This window comes from Patiria miniata, unplaced genomic scaffold (assembly GCF_015706575.1).
Source record: "Patiria miniata isolate m_02_andy unplaced genomic scaffold, ASM1570657v1 HiC_scaffold_1, whole genome shotgun sequence".
Lineage (NCBI taxonomy): Eukaryota > Metazoa > Echinodermata > Asteroidea > Valvatida > Asterinidae > Patiria > Patiria miniata.
The window spans coordinates 2278432-2295394 of NW_024037047.1; the positions used below are offsets into that span (position 1 = coordinate 2278432).

The 16963-nt window shown below is 41.5% G+C and overlaps 2 protein-coding genes across 2 annotated transcripts; one reads left to right on the forward strand and one right to left on the reverse strand.

Moving 5' to 3' along the window:
• Nucleotides 1–3305: 3305 nt before the first annotated feature.
• LOC119737525 (calmodulin-like) lies at nt 3306–9242 on the reverse strand. The gene is made up of 6 exons (XM_038211995.1): nt 8979–9242; nt 6165–6195; nt 5456–5599; nt 4489–4642; nt 4063–4178; nt 3306–3736 (listed from the first exon to the last, which is right to left on the reverse strand). Exons 1-6 carry the CDS (start codon nt 9003–9005, stop codon nt 3708–3710), a joined length of 501 nt encoding a protein of 166 aa, XP_038067923.1. The 5' UTR covers nt 9006–9242; the 3' UTR covers nt 3306–3707.
• A 2432-nt stretch (nt 9243–11674) lies between these two features.
• Nucleotides 11675–16636, forward strand: LOC119737456 (protein artichoke-like). The gene is made up of 4 exons (XM_038211870.1): nt 11675–11989; nt 12554–14382; nt 14538–14671; nt 15137–16636. Exons 1-4 carry the CDS (start codon nt 11731–11733, stop codon nt 15894–15896), a joined length of 2982 nt encoding a protein of 993 aa, XP_038067798.1. The 5' UTR covers nt 11675–11730; the 3' UTR covers nt 15897–16636.
• Nucleotides 16637–16963: the final 327 nt, after the last annotated feature.

Genomic DNA, 16963 nt, shown 5'->3' on the forward strand with positions numbered 1-16963 from the left:
AAGTGTTAAAGTTGAAAAATGTTGAATCAACTCTTTACAACATTCAAAATGTTGAATTAACATTGTAAGTGTTGGCTTTAACATTTAAAATGCTGGATTTAACACTCTCAAAGTGTTGCACTGACCGAACACATGTAAGTCTTGAATTCAACACTTCAGTTTTTAGAGTGTACACACTGGAAGTCAATTCTTGCATGTGGTCTTCAAAATGGGTCGGATTTAATCAAGTTATACGGGTAATCTAAACTTTTGGGCCAAAAAAACCCGGAGAGACTTATTTAGCAAGTCTAATTCACAAGTGACAGTCAGTGGATCAGGCGGCAAGTCAGTCAGTCTGGTACAAAGAAGACTATAGGCTGGCCCCTCTGATGGGTGAAAAATACCAGCTTATTCCCATTATGGAGCCTAGGTTCCATGTTCCCGTAGGTTCTTTTTTTTTCTTCGTATGTTTATGATTAAACTAATTCAATTGAAATGTTTTGTTAGAATTTTGTTTAGGCCTATATTTATTATTTTTCACTTACACTTACACTTACACTTATACACTTACAGTTTGATGGGCAGTAGATAAGGCCTCGGCATTTTGAAACCCAAATTGATGCCTGTCTAGCTCCGACTTGAAAGAATTTACATTCTTTGCGTTTTGATATACGGTGGGAGACTGTTCTATATGCATTAACCACTCTCTGTGAGGAGAAATCCTGTATACATGCATCTTTAGTGCTTTACATAGCCTGGGTTTGTACAACTTAAGACTGTGTCCTCTTTACTTGTGTCTGTGGATGCCAGCTTGAACAATCTGTCTTGGTCTGTTCTAGCCCATTCAGGATTTTGAATGTCTCAATAAGGCCACCTTTTCAACATTGACTTACATCTTTTTCCTTTCAAAATGTTTCAGGTTTCGTATCACGAGTTACAAATGGGTGTTTGTTAGTTTGTTATGGTTCGTGTGTATCCCTCCACAAAGCAAACCAAAAACAAGTTAATGGGATACCAAAATTAATGTCAGGAACCACATAACGTCCTTGATGGGCGCAATGTGTTTTCAATTGCATTTCCGATACAAACAAGCTAGTCCTTTAAACGAGCTTGACAAGTTTGTGTTCTCACTTACGTATCGGACGTATCTTGGGCTCGGACGCACTACTGGTGGTCTTGTTGTCGGAAGAATCGCGGGAAAACAAGTTGCTTCCCACCCGTACACTGCACCCTGTCAAACAACTCGAACACTGACAGCATTGTCTAGTTTTCTGGGACTTGGAGTCACAGCAGGAGATTCCGTAGTTGTCTTCGACTGTCTTCACACCTCAGTTGGAATTACTTGCTCTATGATTTAAGGAAGCACATCTTCCTCGAGTTGTTCTGCAAGGCGAGACAGTGTTTGAAACTTTTCCACAAAAAAGGTAAGTTTCTTTTCATGCATTTTAATTGTTAAGCTTTCTTGAATATGAACTCTGCAGGAATTTCCCCAATTTCATGGTTTGGGTTGGGCAGAGGGACTCCATAAAATAGTTGGTGTGGAAATGATGCAGTTGTGTGCAGAACAAGCATCTTTCAATTTATCATTTAACTTCGTAAAACGTTAAGGGGAAAAAAAGGGATTCGAAGATGCCTTAGTTGAATCCGTAGCTGTTCATTAATCATGTGTTAATTTGTAGTTTGACTTTGTTAGTATATTGTTCTGTGTTATTGTTATAATTGTAACGTGAGTTTTCTACAATTCCGCTGCTGGCGGCAAAAAAATAAAAAAGCAATAACCCATTATACTTCTATCTATCTAAACAAAAAAATTCTACGTTTGAAAAATTGAGGCTTGCGCTCATGAAGGAAGAATACTGCCGTTCCATCGAATTTATTTTTAATTATGGGTCTATATAAATATATGTGCTTACCATCGTCTCTGAAAAAAATATATATGGCCCACAATTCTTCAGTGTACACAACAATGTTCATGTACTTTGTGCACCTTTTTCGATTCTCTCCCAGTTTGAAAATTAATGACTATGGCAAAAATAGGTGATTGACAGACTCGGAGGAGGGGGGGGGGGACTTGTAGGCTCAATTTTGGAGGGGCACTATGCGAATTTCACAATCGAAAGCTTATTTTCCCTTCTTCAAATTCTAAGTGGGTTGGGCACTGACCTAGTACGCCCACGCCCCTGCCCCGCCCCCATGCTGCACCCCCTTACTCAACGCACCATAAACGGTTAGCACTGCGAGCAAGGCATGCACGCAGGTCCGGTAGTGCAAAGTGCAAATCCCATTCGCATGCCAAACAGCTCACTAGAAAACCATGTGTATTTATAGGCAAAGCGTAGATTAAAATGTTCTTTCCATAAAAACAGGATTCTTGTCCGACTCGCGGTCATAAACCAAAGGAAGTAGTCTTTCCATTTACCTTGAAGTAAAAGTAAAGCACCCAGCCTGCCACAGCTTGTTGACATGTCAATAAACGCGTGTGATCCCGCGCTAACTGCTGCACAACTGTCGCATTATTCTACCATCAGGTTCTTCTCCTAATACAATAGCGGGCATTGATAGATCGAAACTAGAGCTAAGCCACCCATGTTGCCCGCCTCTCTGCCTGCTGGAATCACCGTGTCCCCGCTAGTGTCATCCTGTCTGGGTATGTCATAGACCTATAAAAGCTCAGTGGATAAACAAAACTTTCATGTGTACGAGAAAAAAATGCTGGTCACATATAGGGGCCAGCATTATCCTCTTCTTGCCCGATGTTAATTAGACCATGGAGGAATGTGTTCTTATTCCTCCATGATTAGACTTGCTTATAGAAGTCTCACGTCAGCCCAAAGTTTGAATTAGGTTTACCCCGCACTCTAAAAACAACATTGGTTAACATAACCAATCATTGGTTGAAATAACCATCAATTGGTTAATATGTGTCCAACCAACCGATTGGTTGGACACATGTTAACCAATTGTTGGTTATTTTAACCAATGATTGGTTATGTTAATCTGTCTTTATTGAATGGGCTAAATCCCTGTAGTCCACATGCATGAAAAGATGCAGTAAACAGCCACTTTGAATCGATGAAATAAAATTCTTTGTGCTCTGTTACAAGCATTATAGTTGGCTTGCCAACTGATTGAGTTCAGTTGATGAGTCTGTTCCTTTAAGAAACGGTACTTCACGTCACTTTCATAAATTCTTCTATCTTACGAAACAACACATCTCAAAACACACATCAACCAACCAATCGTTATAATAAGTGTTTGTGTGTGTGTGTGTTCAAGTTTTAGGATGTAAAATTAAAGCACAATTCAAAGACAACCATTGAAGATAATTTCGTTACACACGCTTATTTTAATTACAAGCACCATTCCAATTATATTATTCGTCAGTGTACCAATATACATTGTTTTCCATAAATACAAAAATACTAACATCCTAGAGCGTTGCCGTTAGAAAAAAATATCCTTAACACATTTCTAAAAACTCTGATGTCTTTATACAAATACCATAAAGTGGCCTTTTAATCGTCATCATTATTAAGAACTTTATAGAATAAAATAAATATGAGTTCGTTAAAATGTCTAATCTATGTTTCACATTCACTGTACAACTTCTAGAAATATACAATTAGTGCTATACGTGTGGTTCAGTTTCCTGCAACCACAGCTGGTCTATTTGAGACATTTAGTATTGCCGTTTCCTCCCTTGGGGACAGTGCTGGATGTATTCCGCTCTACGTTGACCTCATCATTTTCAGGAAGTCTAGGCCAATAGGGGGGAAATAAAAATATATGTATTTGTTTCCTCTGCATACTAATTCGATAAATGATTTATGGATATTTTGTGTCAGATTTGAAACCTGTATTTAAAAGTTATTGTAAATTTTGTAAGATCTTTTAAAAAAGGCTGCATTATTTCATGATGTCAAAAACGTAATCGTCCTAGGCCCACACATCAAATTAACTCAAAAAAATGAACTTCTAATTTTAGAAAATAAATATAAACTTCGTGAATATTAAATCATTTGTTACAAAATGATTAGAAACTTCATGGATATTAGATCAGTTGTTATTGAAATAAAGGCCTACCTCGATACGTGACACGCCCATCGGCATCTGTGTCGGCCTCTCCGATCATCTGATTGGCCACTTCGTCTGTGAAACACTCACCGTAGAGGGCGCCAACCCGACGGATATCACAGGCGCTGAAAGGATAAAACAAAACGTACGCAATTTCGAATAATAAGTACTTAATTGTGATTTATATTTAACAATGGCTGAATGAGCCTTTTTAGAGTTTTCTACAGGTCGCACACGGTATAAGAAAGCCTTCAACTTGGCTTCTCCCAGTAAAAGTAGCTATAATAGTGCGCCCTCAAGATAAGAATAGACAATACCCGCTCAATCAAAATGGCGGTGGTTTGGATGATTATACGTGAGCAACTCAAATCGTATGAAACGATGTTAATATTTTACTTGTTCCGAATTTCACCAGCAGCTTTTCTGTAGTCTAACCTTATGTAACCATTCCCATTGCTGTCGAAAATATCGTAGGTTTTCTTGATTTCCTGTTCCGTCATGATGTCGTCATCGGCTCGACCTTTCTCCTCTTGCACCATCTTTTGACTGATGGTTGCTAGGAACTCATTCAGCTCGATCGTGTTGTTACCTAGGAAACCAAAGGTCAAAGATCACTTAATTTAGCATCAATCGGTAATGTGCACAAGTCATAATAAATGTATATATTAAATACATTTACATTGTACAGGTTTTACCACTTCAAGTGTTATTTACTTTCTTAACAGTAATGCGCATGCTCAGCCTAGAGTCCCGTGGACCAAGGACTCCAAAATATATCACTAACTCAGGCCCCCACCGTCCTTTCCATGATGTGTGCCTGGGGGCTTTATTTTCTTCAGCAGGCTAGTAAAGCTATTTACCTCAATGCGCATGCGTGAAGTATATTGCGTGATTGAATTATCACGTGATTTCAAATAACTTTGTATTTGTCATTAGTTTAGATTTCCAGCTACGTTGGGCCAGTGGTCACAATGTTGCCATGTACGTGTTAGGGGTTCATTTTGCTAAAATAATTACATTATTCTTAATTTTTTTCCCAAAAATTCATTTTCTTCCCTAAATTGTGTTTACTTAAGTTCTGTTGACCGATGACATTAATTCCACTTTTTTTTCTGATGCATGACTCTCGATCATTTTTTAAAAAGGAAATTAAGTCCAAGAATCATTCCGTTTGCAACTGACGCATGCGCATTATGGTCACTGACTTTACTTTGTTGCAGAAAAGCATAAAGGTTGCCCGTTGACTGCTATATAATCCCTTTCACGAAACGTTGTGAAGGAAACGCAAAGCATTGTTGGAAGGTTACTGAAATTATCATTGTAGATCCAATTTCATGCGCACGCGTGACCTTATGGGTCACCGGTAAATCAAAACAATTGAGCCATAATAAAATGTTCGAACCGTCTGCGTCAGCTTCTTTGATGATCTTGTCTAGCTCCCTCTTCGTCGGGTTGAGGCCAATTGACCTCAGCACCACCGCCAGTTCATCGCTGGTCACTGTCCCGTCGCCATCTTTGTCGAAGAGCGAGAACGCAGCCTTGAACTCTGACCCGGAAACGGAAGACACACAGTAAAAGATAAAATCGTGAACCATGTTGTTAAAAACTACTTTGGGGAATGGTCGGGCAAAACAAGACTTAGGATAACATTTACTTTAAAACCATTGCCTTCTCCCTACAGCATCCCCTCCCTCCTGGCGTTATAAGAGCCCAGACCCTGCTGGATTTTATGACAGGAGCTTCCTATACCAGTCGATGTAAACATGTGGAATAGGCTTCCCCTGATTTCATCGGGCAGCCTTCAAAGGAGGGGCTCAGTGTTTTAGCTGTGCACCGGTTTTTTTGTGATTAGCCATAGTCCCCGGCTTCATGGATTATAGTTCAGATTAGCCCAAGCACGTTTCTAGGCTTTTTCTTCTTTAAAGTCCTATTAATGCTGATGTGCGTGCTCCTTGCCTGTTGTTCTTTTCATGTGATTTTTGATTACCCACCAGCGATGTTTGTCATGATTGACCGTGGCTGGCGGGATGGTTGCGTATAAACAAAAATGAATAAGGACCCATTGTGCATTATGATAAAAATGTTGTGGTAACTTTTCAATAGTTACATACCTGAAAACTGGTCTTCTGAGAAACCGTTACTCTGTTAAAACGAAATGAATAATTTGAGCAAGGATTTAGATTGTGTCATGTACCTCAACTTTTATCCAATTACACCCAGCCATTTCAAAACATATTGTATTTTCTTGATGTGCTCACAATTCATTTCGCCGACTCGACTCTTTCACGCTCGTACCAAGCTCGGAAATCCCATATATCGCAGTACGGATGTCAGCAATGAAGAATGTTTGGTATTCCAGTTATTCCGAATATGATCAAAAGTAAATATCATGCATAGTCCGTACTGAAATATTGAATTGAACTTCAAGTTGAAGCCGTGCGCCGATGGTACACGGAATTGCACAGGGTAAAGGCATACAAAACACAAATCTAATTTGCTCTTCATGCATTTTGTTCGTTTCCAATAATAACACCTCTCAAAATCCACAGAAGAATGTTCAAAACCTAACCTGTTAAAGTTTCAGCTCAGTGGATATTACACTTTTCGAGACTACAGTGTAAAACCAGCGCACAACCTTTGGATCACTAAACATGAATTGGTCTACAGATATCTTTATTTCCAACGACCAGTCAATTTACTGATCGTTGAAAATGACCTACATTTCTTGATTTCTTCTACTAGTCAGGTGGCTTAGATCTAATTTTCGTCAAGATCGTGACCGACTGGTCCAAAGCACCAAACTTGGCAGATATATTCTTATAGACCTAGAGAAGATATTTAGAAGGGGTGACACCTGAAATTCTTTTGGGAAGGGTGCCTAATTTGCATAAATCGTTAATCCCTGACGTGTAATATATTTATTCCCATATTTGGGTATATTTCCATTTTTTTATTTTTTTGAAAAGTGTATTTTGGGGATTCTACTTACATATCTTTACTTAAATAACATTTTCCAAAGCATATAAGTGACTGAATAATTATGAGGACATAGTAACGATCCAAAATGGCTACTATTATGACCTAAAATTGCGCGCATTTACCTTGTCTCCAGATATCATCAATTAGTCTTGCCAAACATTAGCATTGATGAACTTCAAATTCACCAAGTAGCTTACTGGTACAGCTACCCTATTAAAACCTTATGCAAAATCATGTGAACTATGATAACATTGTGATATTAAGCCCAGAAAACAAAAACTGGGGAAAAACGAGGTGTCTATAAATTAGGCTAACAAGTAGGTGAATGCTTGCCTAACATGGAACACTGGAACAAGTTCAAGAAAATTCCCCTAATTATTGTTGAGAAAACGTTTTGGCGTAGACAAAATTATTGTAAACAACAATAATCTCTTATTTAGGGGGATTTTGTTGAACTTGTTTAAGTTCCCACGTTACCCTTCCCGTACTAGCCCAATTTACGGACACCACATTTTCTCCCCTTTTTTGGTCTTTTGGGCTAAGCATCAAGATGTTATCAATTTTCACTTGATTTCCCACTTATTTTTGTTAGGGTAACTATGCCAGTAAGTAACTTTGTTAATTTGAAGCTCATCAATACCCACGTTTGGCGAGACTAGTTGATGATATCTGAGGAAAAGGTAAATGCGCGTAACTTTAGGGTAAAATAGTAGCAATTGTGGTTCTTTACTATGTCCTCCTAATTATTCAGTCACTTATATGTTTTTCAAAATGTTATTGAAGTAAGAATATGCAAGTAGAATCACCAAAATACACTTTTCAAAAAAATAAAAAAATAAAAATTTACCCAAATATGGGAATAAATATATTACACGGCAGGGATTAACGATTTATGCAAATTAGGCACCCTTCCCAAAAGAATTTCAGGTGTCACCCCTTCTAAATATCTTCTCTAGGGCTATAAGAATCTATCTGCCAAGTTTGGTGCTTTGGACCAGTCGGTCACGATTCCGACCATATGCCACCTGACTATACATGACAGCAAGCCAGACGGAATAATTTCACGGGGTGTTTAGAACCAGTACGATCTTCATTCAAGTAAGGTTGTTGATAATAATTTGGTAGGTTACTTTTGGAATAAATGCAAACGACCCTATACTGCCTATACGATTCCTGCTGTCACACCGGAATTCGTAAAGAATTTGGACTCTTCAAATGAATCCGGGAGCAAAAACATGTCAACTCATTTCCTGGTTGAGTTTGGATCAGATTTCTGTCACCAGATATTATTGGTTAATTGCCAGGACATCTGCTGGTGAGTTTACGAAAATTTAAATTGTATCTCATGGTATCACAGTCGTTACCAACAGATGATTTTGCAAGATCAAGCCAGCAGTAAAGTATGAATGAATTAACGCCAGGTCTAAAATACGTCGGTGAGCAATGTCCAATTCAACCGACTTGAAGGGAAAAGTTACTGGTTCTGCTGCAGATTGGTGATAAGATTGTTCAGTTTGATGATAAAGGCATGAAATGCTGTGAATGAAACCTTAAACTGTAGGGAAGATATCAGTCATGATAAAAAATGAAAATCACATTTGGACAAAATTTTCACCCTCTTAATGTTGAGCGGGCCAGCGCAACTTAATACCCTTTTTGTGGAGCCGGTCACAATCATAGGGCCATCGCAGATTTGTCCTTTGCACAAAATATCATAGGGTAACAAGACATTTTCAACATTTTCAAAATGGCGGCCATTGCATATGTTATTCTATATTTTTTTTTAAATAGACTCACTACGCCATGAAGAAACTTTGGAATAAACAAGTAATAATGGGCTATATGAATACAGAACCATTGTAGCCACATTATCACATTTGCTATAGCTGTCCCTCTTCCCAATCCAAAATCCATCGAATCAAGTCATCTTGGAACAAAAAACTCACCATGATTGCTGCAACCTCTTTACTCATCCGACTGCAAGCCACCTCATCCCCACACTGTATGTGTGACTTCCAGTAATCCAAGAACTACCTGTGCAAATTGTGTGTCAATGGAAATGTTTATTCATGCAACAATTGAAGGACTTTCACTGTTCAGTTAATCCTTCGGTGAATAAACAGGCGCCCGTGCAGGGAGAAAGAAACCTTTCAAGTTGGAAAGTAGAATTCAATCCAGAGACTGTGAATCGGAGGTGAACACATCGGGTTCTGACTAATAAAGAGATTAGAGATTGCCTCGGAAGTAGATCTAGCTCATTCAGGAAGTTGCTTATCGTGAGGTAGAGGGAATGCACGTATGCATGTAGTTGGAAAGTCACCACTGTTCACACATAATGACTTAGTGCAAAGTTGGATGTTGTGGTCATCATGGTGATGTCAGTGTTCAGCAAACTGTTCCCTTCTGCACCGCATGAATATCTCTTGAAATATGAATGGTTTAACAGTATTGATTCATCTGTTTAAAATGGGCCAAATAACATGCCAAAGATACTTTAATATTTGGGTTGCCCGGCTGATGTCTGTGTGCGGGACGTCACAGGTAATTAACATGTTCTCATGCAGTGTAGATATGGGATGTACAACAAGGCACGCAGGCTAGGCAAATTTATTTGCAAAACTCATTATGTGAACATTAAGCTTCTCTGGGTATACAATAAGAGTTGGCTTTGATTTTTACTGATGCAAGAGGGGACGTATCCCACGTCTTTGCACTTGACTGAGGCTGTGTCCAAAACGGGCTTCCAGAGCTACAGCAATACGTCAGTTGTCAGCGCGTCCCCGCGTATTTTCAATGGGCGCGGACCTAGACCTACAATGCCGGCCAAAGTGGTTGGACACTTCCTGAGCCTGCCACGGTCACCAACTCCCCCGCTCCCCCGGTCAGTGTTGTTCTCTTCAGCTGATAGAGCACACACCGCGCAATGAGAGACAACATTGAGCGGGGGCCGGGGGGTTGGGGGCCCAGCGAGATTTGGCCAGGACTGTCGCTCTAGACAGTTGATTCGGATGCAGCCTGACTCACTGACTGACTGACTAACTGACTGTCTGTCACTTGTGAATGAGACTAGCTTTAGTCTCACTTTGGTCCAAAAGTCTGCAATAGGATGACCGCACAGCCAATGAATGGGCTAAATTTGTGTAGATCACATGCATGGAAACACTTCCAGTGAAAGCCATTCCGAATCAACGGAATACAATTTTGTTCGCTCTGGGACCAACTTTACTAGGCTTGCCTTGTCTTGGTTTTCTTTCACTGACAGTAATCTCTGAAGGAGTATACATAGAAACTAAACATGTTCTACATGTACTTTGTTTGACTTGGTTCCTTCTCGGTCACTGTGAGCGTGCAACCAGGCTCTCTGCTTCCTCTCCCCCATCCACTCTAGCTGTGCCGAGATATAGAAAAAAGAACTACTCTAATAGCCTTTCCCATGTTCTGTATCTCTTTGGGACTTCTTCATTAGTGGATGTTTCCCTCCATTCTATGATCTAGCCTCTTATAAGAGGAATATCAAATCCTACCTCCAATTTTACTGATTATCATTTTTCTTTTCATTATTCTTTCTTCTTTCTAGCCCTCTGTCAAGAGGGGGTTTTATAACCTTGCTAAGGGCGATTTTCCATTAAAAAAAAACTTGACAGATATGAAATACATGTATTTACAAAACTCTGAGACTAGTGAAACTTTATGTTCGTGATGATGAGTTGATGACTCGATGCGATGGTCTAATTAATACACATTGCCGATTAATAAATTATGGATTACGATACACTTATAAAAGATTATCAGGTGTTGCGGATTAAGATAAGATAAAGCTTATTATCCATTTATTATTAACCAATTATGAAGTCATTACGTTCTGGAATGATTTTGTTATCCACGGCTTGTACCAATTGTATCACCATATTGCTTTTGGGAGTGGTAATCGGCATTTAATGTGTTTCCGAGATACTTGGCCCCTCCCATAAGGAGAGGGGGTTGGTCACACGCTGTGAGGGCGGGGCTTGCACACAAGACAGCAATCCCAATTTGTCTTGGATGGGACTCGAACCTACGACCAGTTTCCGTCCTCAGATCTGCGGCAAGAAAAATAGTCTGCAATACATTCGCTGGGTTTTTACAATATCAATTGATACAGTGGAACGCTGCTATACTGAACACCGCTATACGGAACATTCGGCTATACCGAACATCATCCTTGGCTCCCGATTTTAATGTACAACACGTACCGAACATCGTTTTTGAAAAAAAGGTAACAGATACAAAACAATCTACCGGTTGTACATGTATTAAACACTTTTTGGGCCACTTTTAATTCCCGAACATCAAACGACCCATAGTTACATCTTTTTTTGAAATGTTGAACAGCGAAAGATGGCTATTATTTCCCCAAGGAATAAAAGCGAAAACCATTGCTTAAGTTTCGTGACGACTCCTCGTGCGGCCGCGGGATGTGGGAAATGTTCAAAAGAGGGATGAGCCGGCGGTTTAAAATTCACTTTACCGAACGATCGTTATTACGAACACTTTCTGTGGATCCCACGATGTTCGTTATAGCGGCGTTTCAATGTACATCACTGCATGTGATGTAACGTGCAACTCCTTCTATGTGTATCATGATCATCTTTCTGTTATGTTTTTTCTTCCTTAATTTTTTTGGTTTTCATACAGGATTATCACGAATCTGGTGCAGCAATGCGTATCACCACATCAGCAATCTTCTTGTGCTTCGTGCTCTCCGTCATCAGTCTCACCCAGCGCGTCCAGAGCCGTCCTCTCCCCGGGGCCCAACCCCGCAGCTGCCCCATGAAGTGCCGCTGCGTCACGGTGTCCAAGCGCCTACTCGCCGTGTCCCGTCGGCTGCAGAATTACGCGGCGATGTTTGACTGGAAGGAGGGGGCGGGGGCAGCGGTGTGTTGGGGGAAGAGGGAGGTACCCACAGAGCTCCTGTCAGGTATTAATTTATTTTATTAGAGACAATTCGGGGATGGGGGTAGATAAGCTCCTCCCCACAATATTGCCGCCGATTTGGCAGTTCGAACTTGCGTTCAAGCTCGAGTTCAAACCTTATGCCTATTTGGGGGCAACATTTTAAATCGCCCGTCAACTCTTCAATTGTCTCGAACACCGAAAAACGGTTGAGTAACTTGAATACTCCTTAATGACTTCCTAACGATGCCTCAATTTACTGCCTCCGATTTTGCCTAGTAAGCAAAGCAGTGGCAAATTCAACATGCCAATTTGAATAGGACTGCTATGCGCATGCGCCAGAGCTATTGTGAATAAATTTACCCAATAGTTTAACCCTACCGCCCTTCCCACCCTTTCTGAAGCAGGATCGGGAAAACCAGCTTTATTTCCTCGTGTACTTGATAATTATTTTAACCCCAAAACAAAGGAAAAAGTGCGTTTCAATTGGCTTCTTTACCCGAGATGTGATTCGGTTCAAAGGTCACAAAGATCGACAAAAACGTCAATTCTCAAAGTGACGTAATCATGGTGTTCTTTTCCTGTGCAGGAGTCAGCTATCTGCTCTTGATCGGGGACGATTCGCGAATGGGCATTATTGATTATGACATGACTAGCTTTGGAGAGGTGACTGTAGAACCAGACGTTGAAGAAGAATCACGCATCAAACGAATCCCGCCTGGGACATTCGCGAATGGGGCGGGGCTGGTGCATCTGGACATACGCGGCAATAAGATCACAGACCTCGAGCCCGATAGCTTCGTGGGATTAGAAGATCTGGAGATACTCTCCATTAAGGCTAACCGATTGAGAGCGCTACCTCAAGACGCTCTGCACAATGTACAGAGTCTCATGAGATTGTACCTATCAGGCAATCACATCCGAACTTTGCCAGAAGGAAGCTTCATCAACAACACCAACTTGCTGGACTTGGACCTTGGTGCCAATTTGCTGGAGTCTCTCTCGCCGAGATCGCTGAAAGACCTCTCTCATCTTCGCTTTCTGAATATGTCTCACAATCGTCTGGACCATCTTCCCGAAGAACTCTTGGTTGACCTAGTAGGGCTCCAACAGCTGATTCTTGACGACAACAAAATTGAAAGTCTTCCTGAAAATTTCTTTGCAATGAACTCCAACCTCAAAGTTGTTTCACTGAAGAACAACAGACTGCAACAGCTTCCTCAGTCGGTCTTTATCTACCTGACGAACCTGTTGGAGCTGGATCTATCCGGTAGTAACCTGATCGCGCTGGGCGAATCCATGTTCTCACCAGTATCTGTTCTGCAGTACTTGAACGTATCCCACAATTCCCTGACAGAGCTGAATAAGCAGTCATTCGAGAACTGCACCGATCTCAGAATACTGATCGCCAGCTCTAATAAGCTGAGTGAAATTACAGGCAATACTTTTGGCCAGCTCCCCTCTCTTCAAGAACTCGTCCTGGACGGTAACGAAATATCAGTATTGCCTCCAGGTTCTTTACGTGGTTTGACAGGCCTGGAGATTCTAGATCTTACCAACAATGCATTGCGGCGCCTCCAAGCACACACGTTCTACGGACTCGAGAGATTGACCTCGCTGCGGCTTGACAATAATGAAATTTCAGAAATTGAACCAGGTGCCTTCAGCGTCGGTCCAGCTTACAGCATGTCGAAACTAACCTGGTTATTCCTGAGGGGTAATCATCTGAGGGAATTGACACCTGATATGTTTAAGGGAGCACCCTTTGTGAAGATGCTGAATCTGGCAGAAAATAAGATTTCTGTCATCCAAGCTTCTTTTCTAAGAGGATTGAGAAGATTAGTAGCCCTGTCTTTACACGGAAACAGACTCGCAAGCCTACAGGAGAGAGCATTCTCAGACGCATCTAACGTCCAGAGCTTAGATCTGAGTGGAAACTTTCTCCATCAGGTTGATTATGGCGCCTTCCTGGGATTCGACTCACTCCTCGAACTCAACATGGCGGACAACGAGTTGGACGAGACCACCTGTGATTGGCTGGATGTTCTGACGTCACTTAACGTGCTGAATCTGAGAGGGAATCGCTTCGCGCGTGTGCCGGCTGCGCTGCTAACCTCCCTACCAGACTTGACTCAGCTATCTCTGAAGCGGAACATTTTGGACACGTTCCGCATTCCCGAGCACGACCGCACGAGGGGGCTCTCCCGCCTGGACATCGCAGATAACAATCTCCAGACAATTGAGGGCGGGCTACCGGTCATCTTGGCCCCTGGGAGCTCAGTGGATCTCTCTGGCAATCCTTGGCTCTGTGACTGCGCACTGGTGTCTGACGTAAGAGAGATGACGTCAGAGGGCACTCAGCTAGAGAATGTGGATGAAACGCTTTGCAGAATCCCGGGACAAGAAACTAATCAACAGGTATGAGAACCCAGATCCATTGTTTGTTAAAGACAGGAGAATCATATCCTTTACTTTTGACGAATTGCTTGATTTTTTTTAATGGTGGAATTGACTCTAGCCTTATTTCAAAGCTACAAGTTTTATGTCCATTTTCCCTGATCACCCGAATGCAGGAGTTGATGACTGCAGTTCATGAAGACAGCACCCTCTGTGGTCTGCAGGAGCTTCCTGCCCTCTCGCAAAGCGACGGACTGGTCAAGTCGAGCAAGACAGCACAAGGAAAGTCTCACTGCAAGAAACATGCTTTGTAAGTTGTTGATTTTATGTTCATGTGATCAGTCACCCTGCAAACATATCGAAAGACCATCTACGGCCGCTTGAGGGCGCAGCCGCCAATATGAATTATTCAGGACTCCTCAAAGGGCACAGGGCATGCACAGTCTTTGAAGCACTTAAACAAAATATAACCAAACTTTGAAAAATACTAAACTGTCATGAATATTAAAATCAGACTGCATAGACAGAGTATTTATGTTAAAAATAAAGTTATTTCACTTTAAGTTTCTGCACAATGTTCGGTGAGTCAATGTCAAGTCCAGTGCAACGTTCACTGCACAGTCTGCCAGCGGTATAGGTAACCGTGTAGCATTTTTGTGATGGCAGTAGAGCCAAGAGGTGCAAAGTTGCTTACGTGTCACAGTTTTAGGTATGCTAACAATATTTTTTAGCTAAATGGACATGCTAATGCTTCTCATTTACCTCCGTCCAGAAGTGTGTCTAAAGCTAACAACACGTGGCCGATGTACGCCGTTGTGTGGAACGCAAAGAACAAGTCAGCGCTTTGCAATGCCGCCCTCATCGGCGTGGACTGGGCAGTCACGACACTTCGCTGTCTGGAGCAGATACAGCACGACTTATCCAGCTCCGTGCCGAACATCTTCAGAGACATTGTGAGGCGGGAACAAGACAGTCTGCTCATGGCACCGCCAGGTCTGGTAGCCCGACTCGGTAAGCGCAAACACATAGGCGAGTTTGAAGCTGACGAACAGGCCTACGGGATCATGAATATTCACATACCTGCCAACGACCGCGGAGCCGGTTTAGACCGGCCCGTTCTGCTCCAGTTTGGTTCCTTAGCAGCTCTGACTGAACAGGTCTTCCCAGCATGCATTGCAGATTCTTCAGTCAAAGTTCAAAGTGCGATTGCCCTAGGGTGGGGCCAGAAACGGAAGGGGACTCCACGTAAGGTAGCCCTGCAAAGCTCCCGGATGTCACTTGGACACTGTGGCATAGCCAATGATGTCATCAATGAGGGAATGTTATGTGGGGTCAGGGCAAGAGGAAAGTCCATTGAATATTCAATCGATGGAAATATGGGCGGGGCTCTGGTTATGAAAAGGGGGCGTGGCGATTGGGTTTTAGTAGGTTTAGGCACTCGAATAGACAAAGGTCAGAGTATGTTCATTGATCTCACCCAGCATGTCGGATGGATTGACCATATAATTGAACGAGAAAGATCCAGGAATAACTAGTCAGTATACCTTGTGGTTTACTAAAGATAACCGAAGAAAGGGTTGATTTTTGAACCTGCCCTTCGGAATGTCAGGTTTCTGACTAGCGCCCCCAACAGAGATCGGACGAAGTAGGGCTGGAGATGAATCTGGGCACGTCCATGAGTCATACAAGGCAACTGCCATGTAACAGATTATCTAAACATTAGTTAGCATGCTCAGTGTTTTCGCCATTGAAGGGGGCCTTCGTGATAGAATTGACAGCGTGCTCGGATTGGTGTATATACTGCATGTATACGGTATTTAGGAAGTTGTCTTGTCTATTCAAAAGTCGAACGTTTTTTTTTCTAAGTGGAGATCATTATGCACTAAGACGACTTCTTGCATTGTGCCTATTGCAGGAATAATATACATAAATAATATAGAGAAGCATTGCTCCACGCTTCCGCATTAGGCTGCCAAGGACTTTTATAGACCATAATTGTTGAGATTCCTTCGGCACTTTGGTGCCGTTTGGGGAAACAAAGCTACTCCATTTGAAATTTTGTTTGCGCATGTTGACATGTCAGTTTGGTAGGCCTGCACATATTGTATGTATATAGTTACATGTGTAACCGTATGTAGTTGAATAGTATTTCAGAGCAAAGTATATTAGGGGCAATTCAGAATTTTCACTGTTTTAAAATCTCGACTTTTTTTTCCAAATTATTTTGACCCACCCACCCATCCTCTAATTTCGATTAATAAAAAACTGATTTGTTACGCAGCATTAAAAAACAAAACATGTGTGCATGCACTTGCATGTACTACATCATTACATCCCACTGGCGGGCCTGTTCAGTACATGCAGGGGACGAGGTTGGAAAAGAAACACGCATTGCAATATCGGAACGCTTGCGCGTAGTTCAGGCAAGTCAAACGATCTTTTTTTTTTGTTCTTTTTTTCCATGAAAAGTGAAGTTTGATTTTCAAATATTTAGCTTGACCCACCCATTTGGAAAACTAGTCAAAATTTTCAAACATTGAAAATTCTAAATAGACCCTAAACACAGTTTTTGTGAAATTGGGAACTCAAGATAAACACATTG

Bases quoted from the DNA above. Each gene is read 5' to 3' on its own strand.
- LOC119737525 (XM_038211995.1), bottom strand. From the start codon at position 9,005: ATGAGTAAAGAGGTTGCAGCAATCATG. The intron at 5,600-6,164 runs GTATGTAACTAT...TTTCCGGGTCAG, and splicing joins CTCAGAAGACCAGTTTTCAG to AGTTCAAGGCTGCGTTCTCG. The intron at 3,737-4,062 runs GTAGGCCTTTAT...CTATTGGCCTAG, and splicing joins TGGGCGTGTCACGTATCGAG to ACTTCCTGAAAATGATGAGG.
- LOC119737456 (XM_038211870.1), top strand. From the start codon at position 11,731: ATGCGTATCACCACATCAGCAATCTTCTTGTGCTTCGTGCTCTCCGTC. The intron at 11,990-12,553 runs GTATTAATTTAT...TTTCCTGTGCAG, and splicing joins ACCCACAGAGCTCCTGTCAG to GAGTCAGCTATCTGCTCTTG. The intron at 14,672-15,136 runs GTAAGTTGTTGA...TCCGTCCAGAAG, and splicing joins CACTGCAAGAAACATGCTTT to TGTGTCTAAAGCTAACAACA.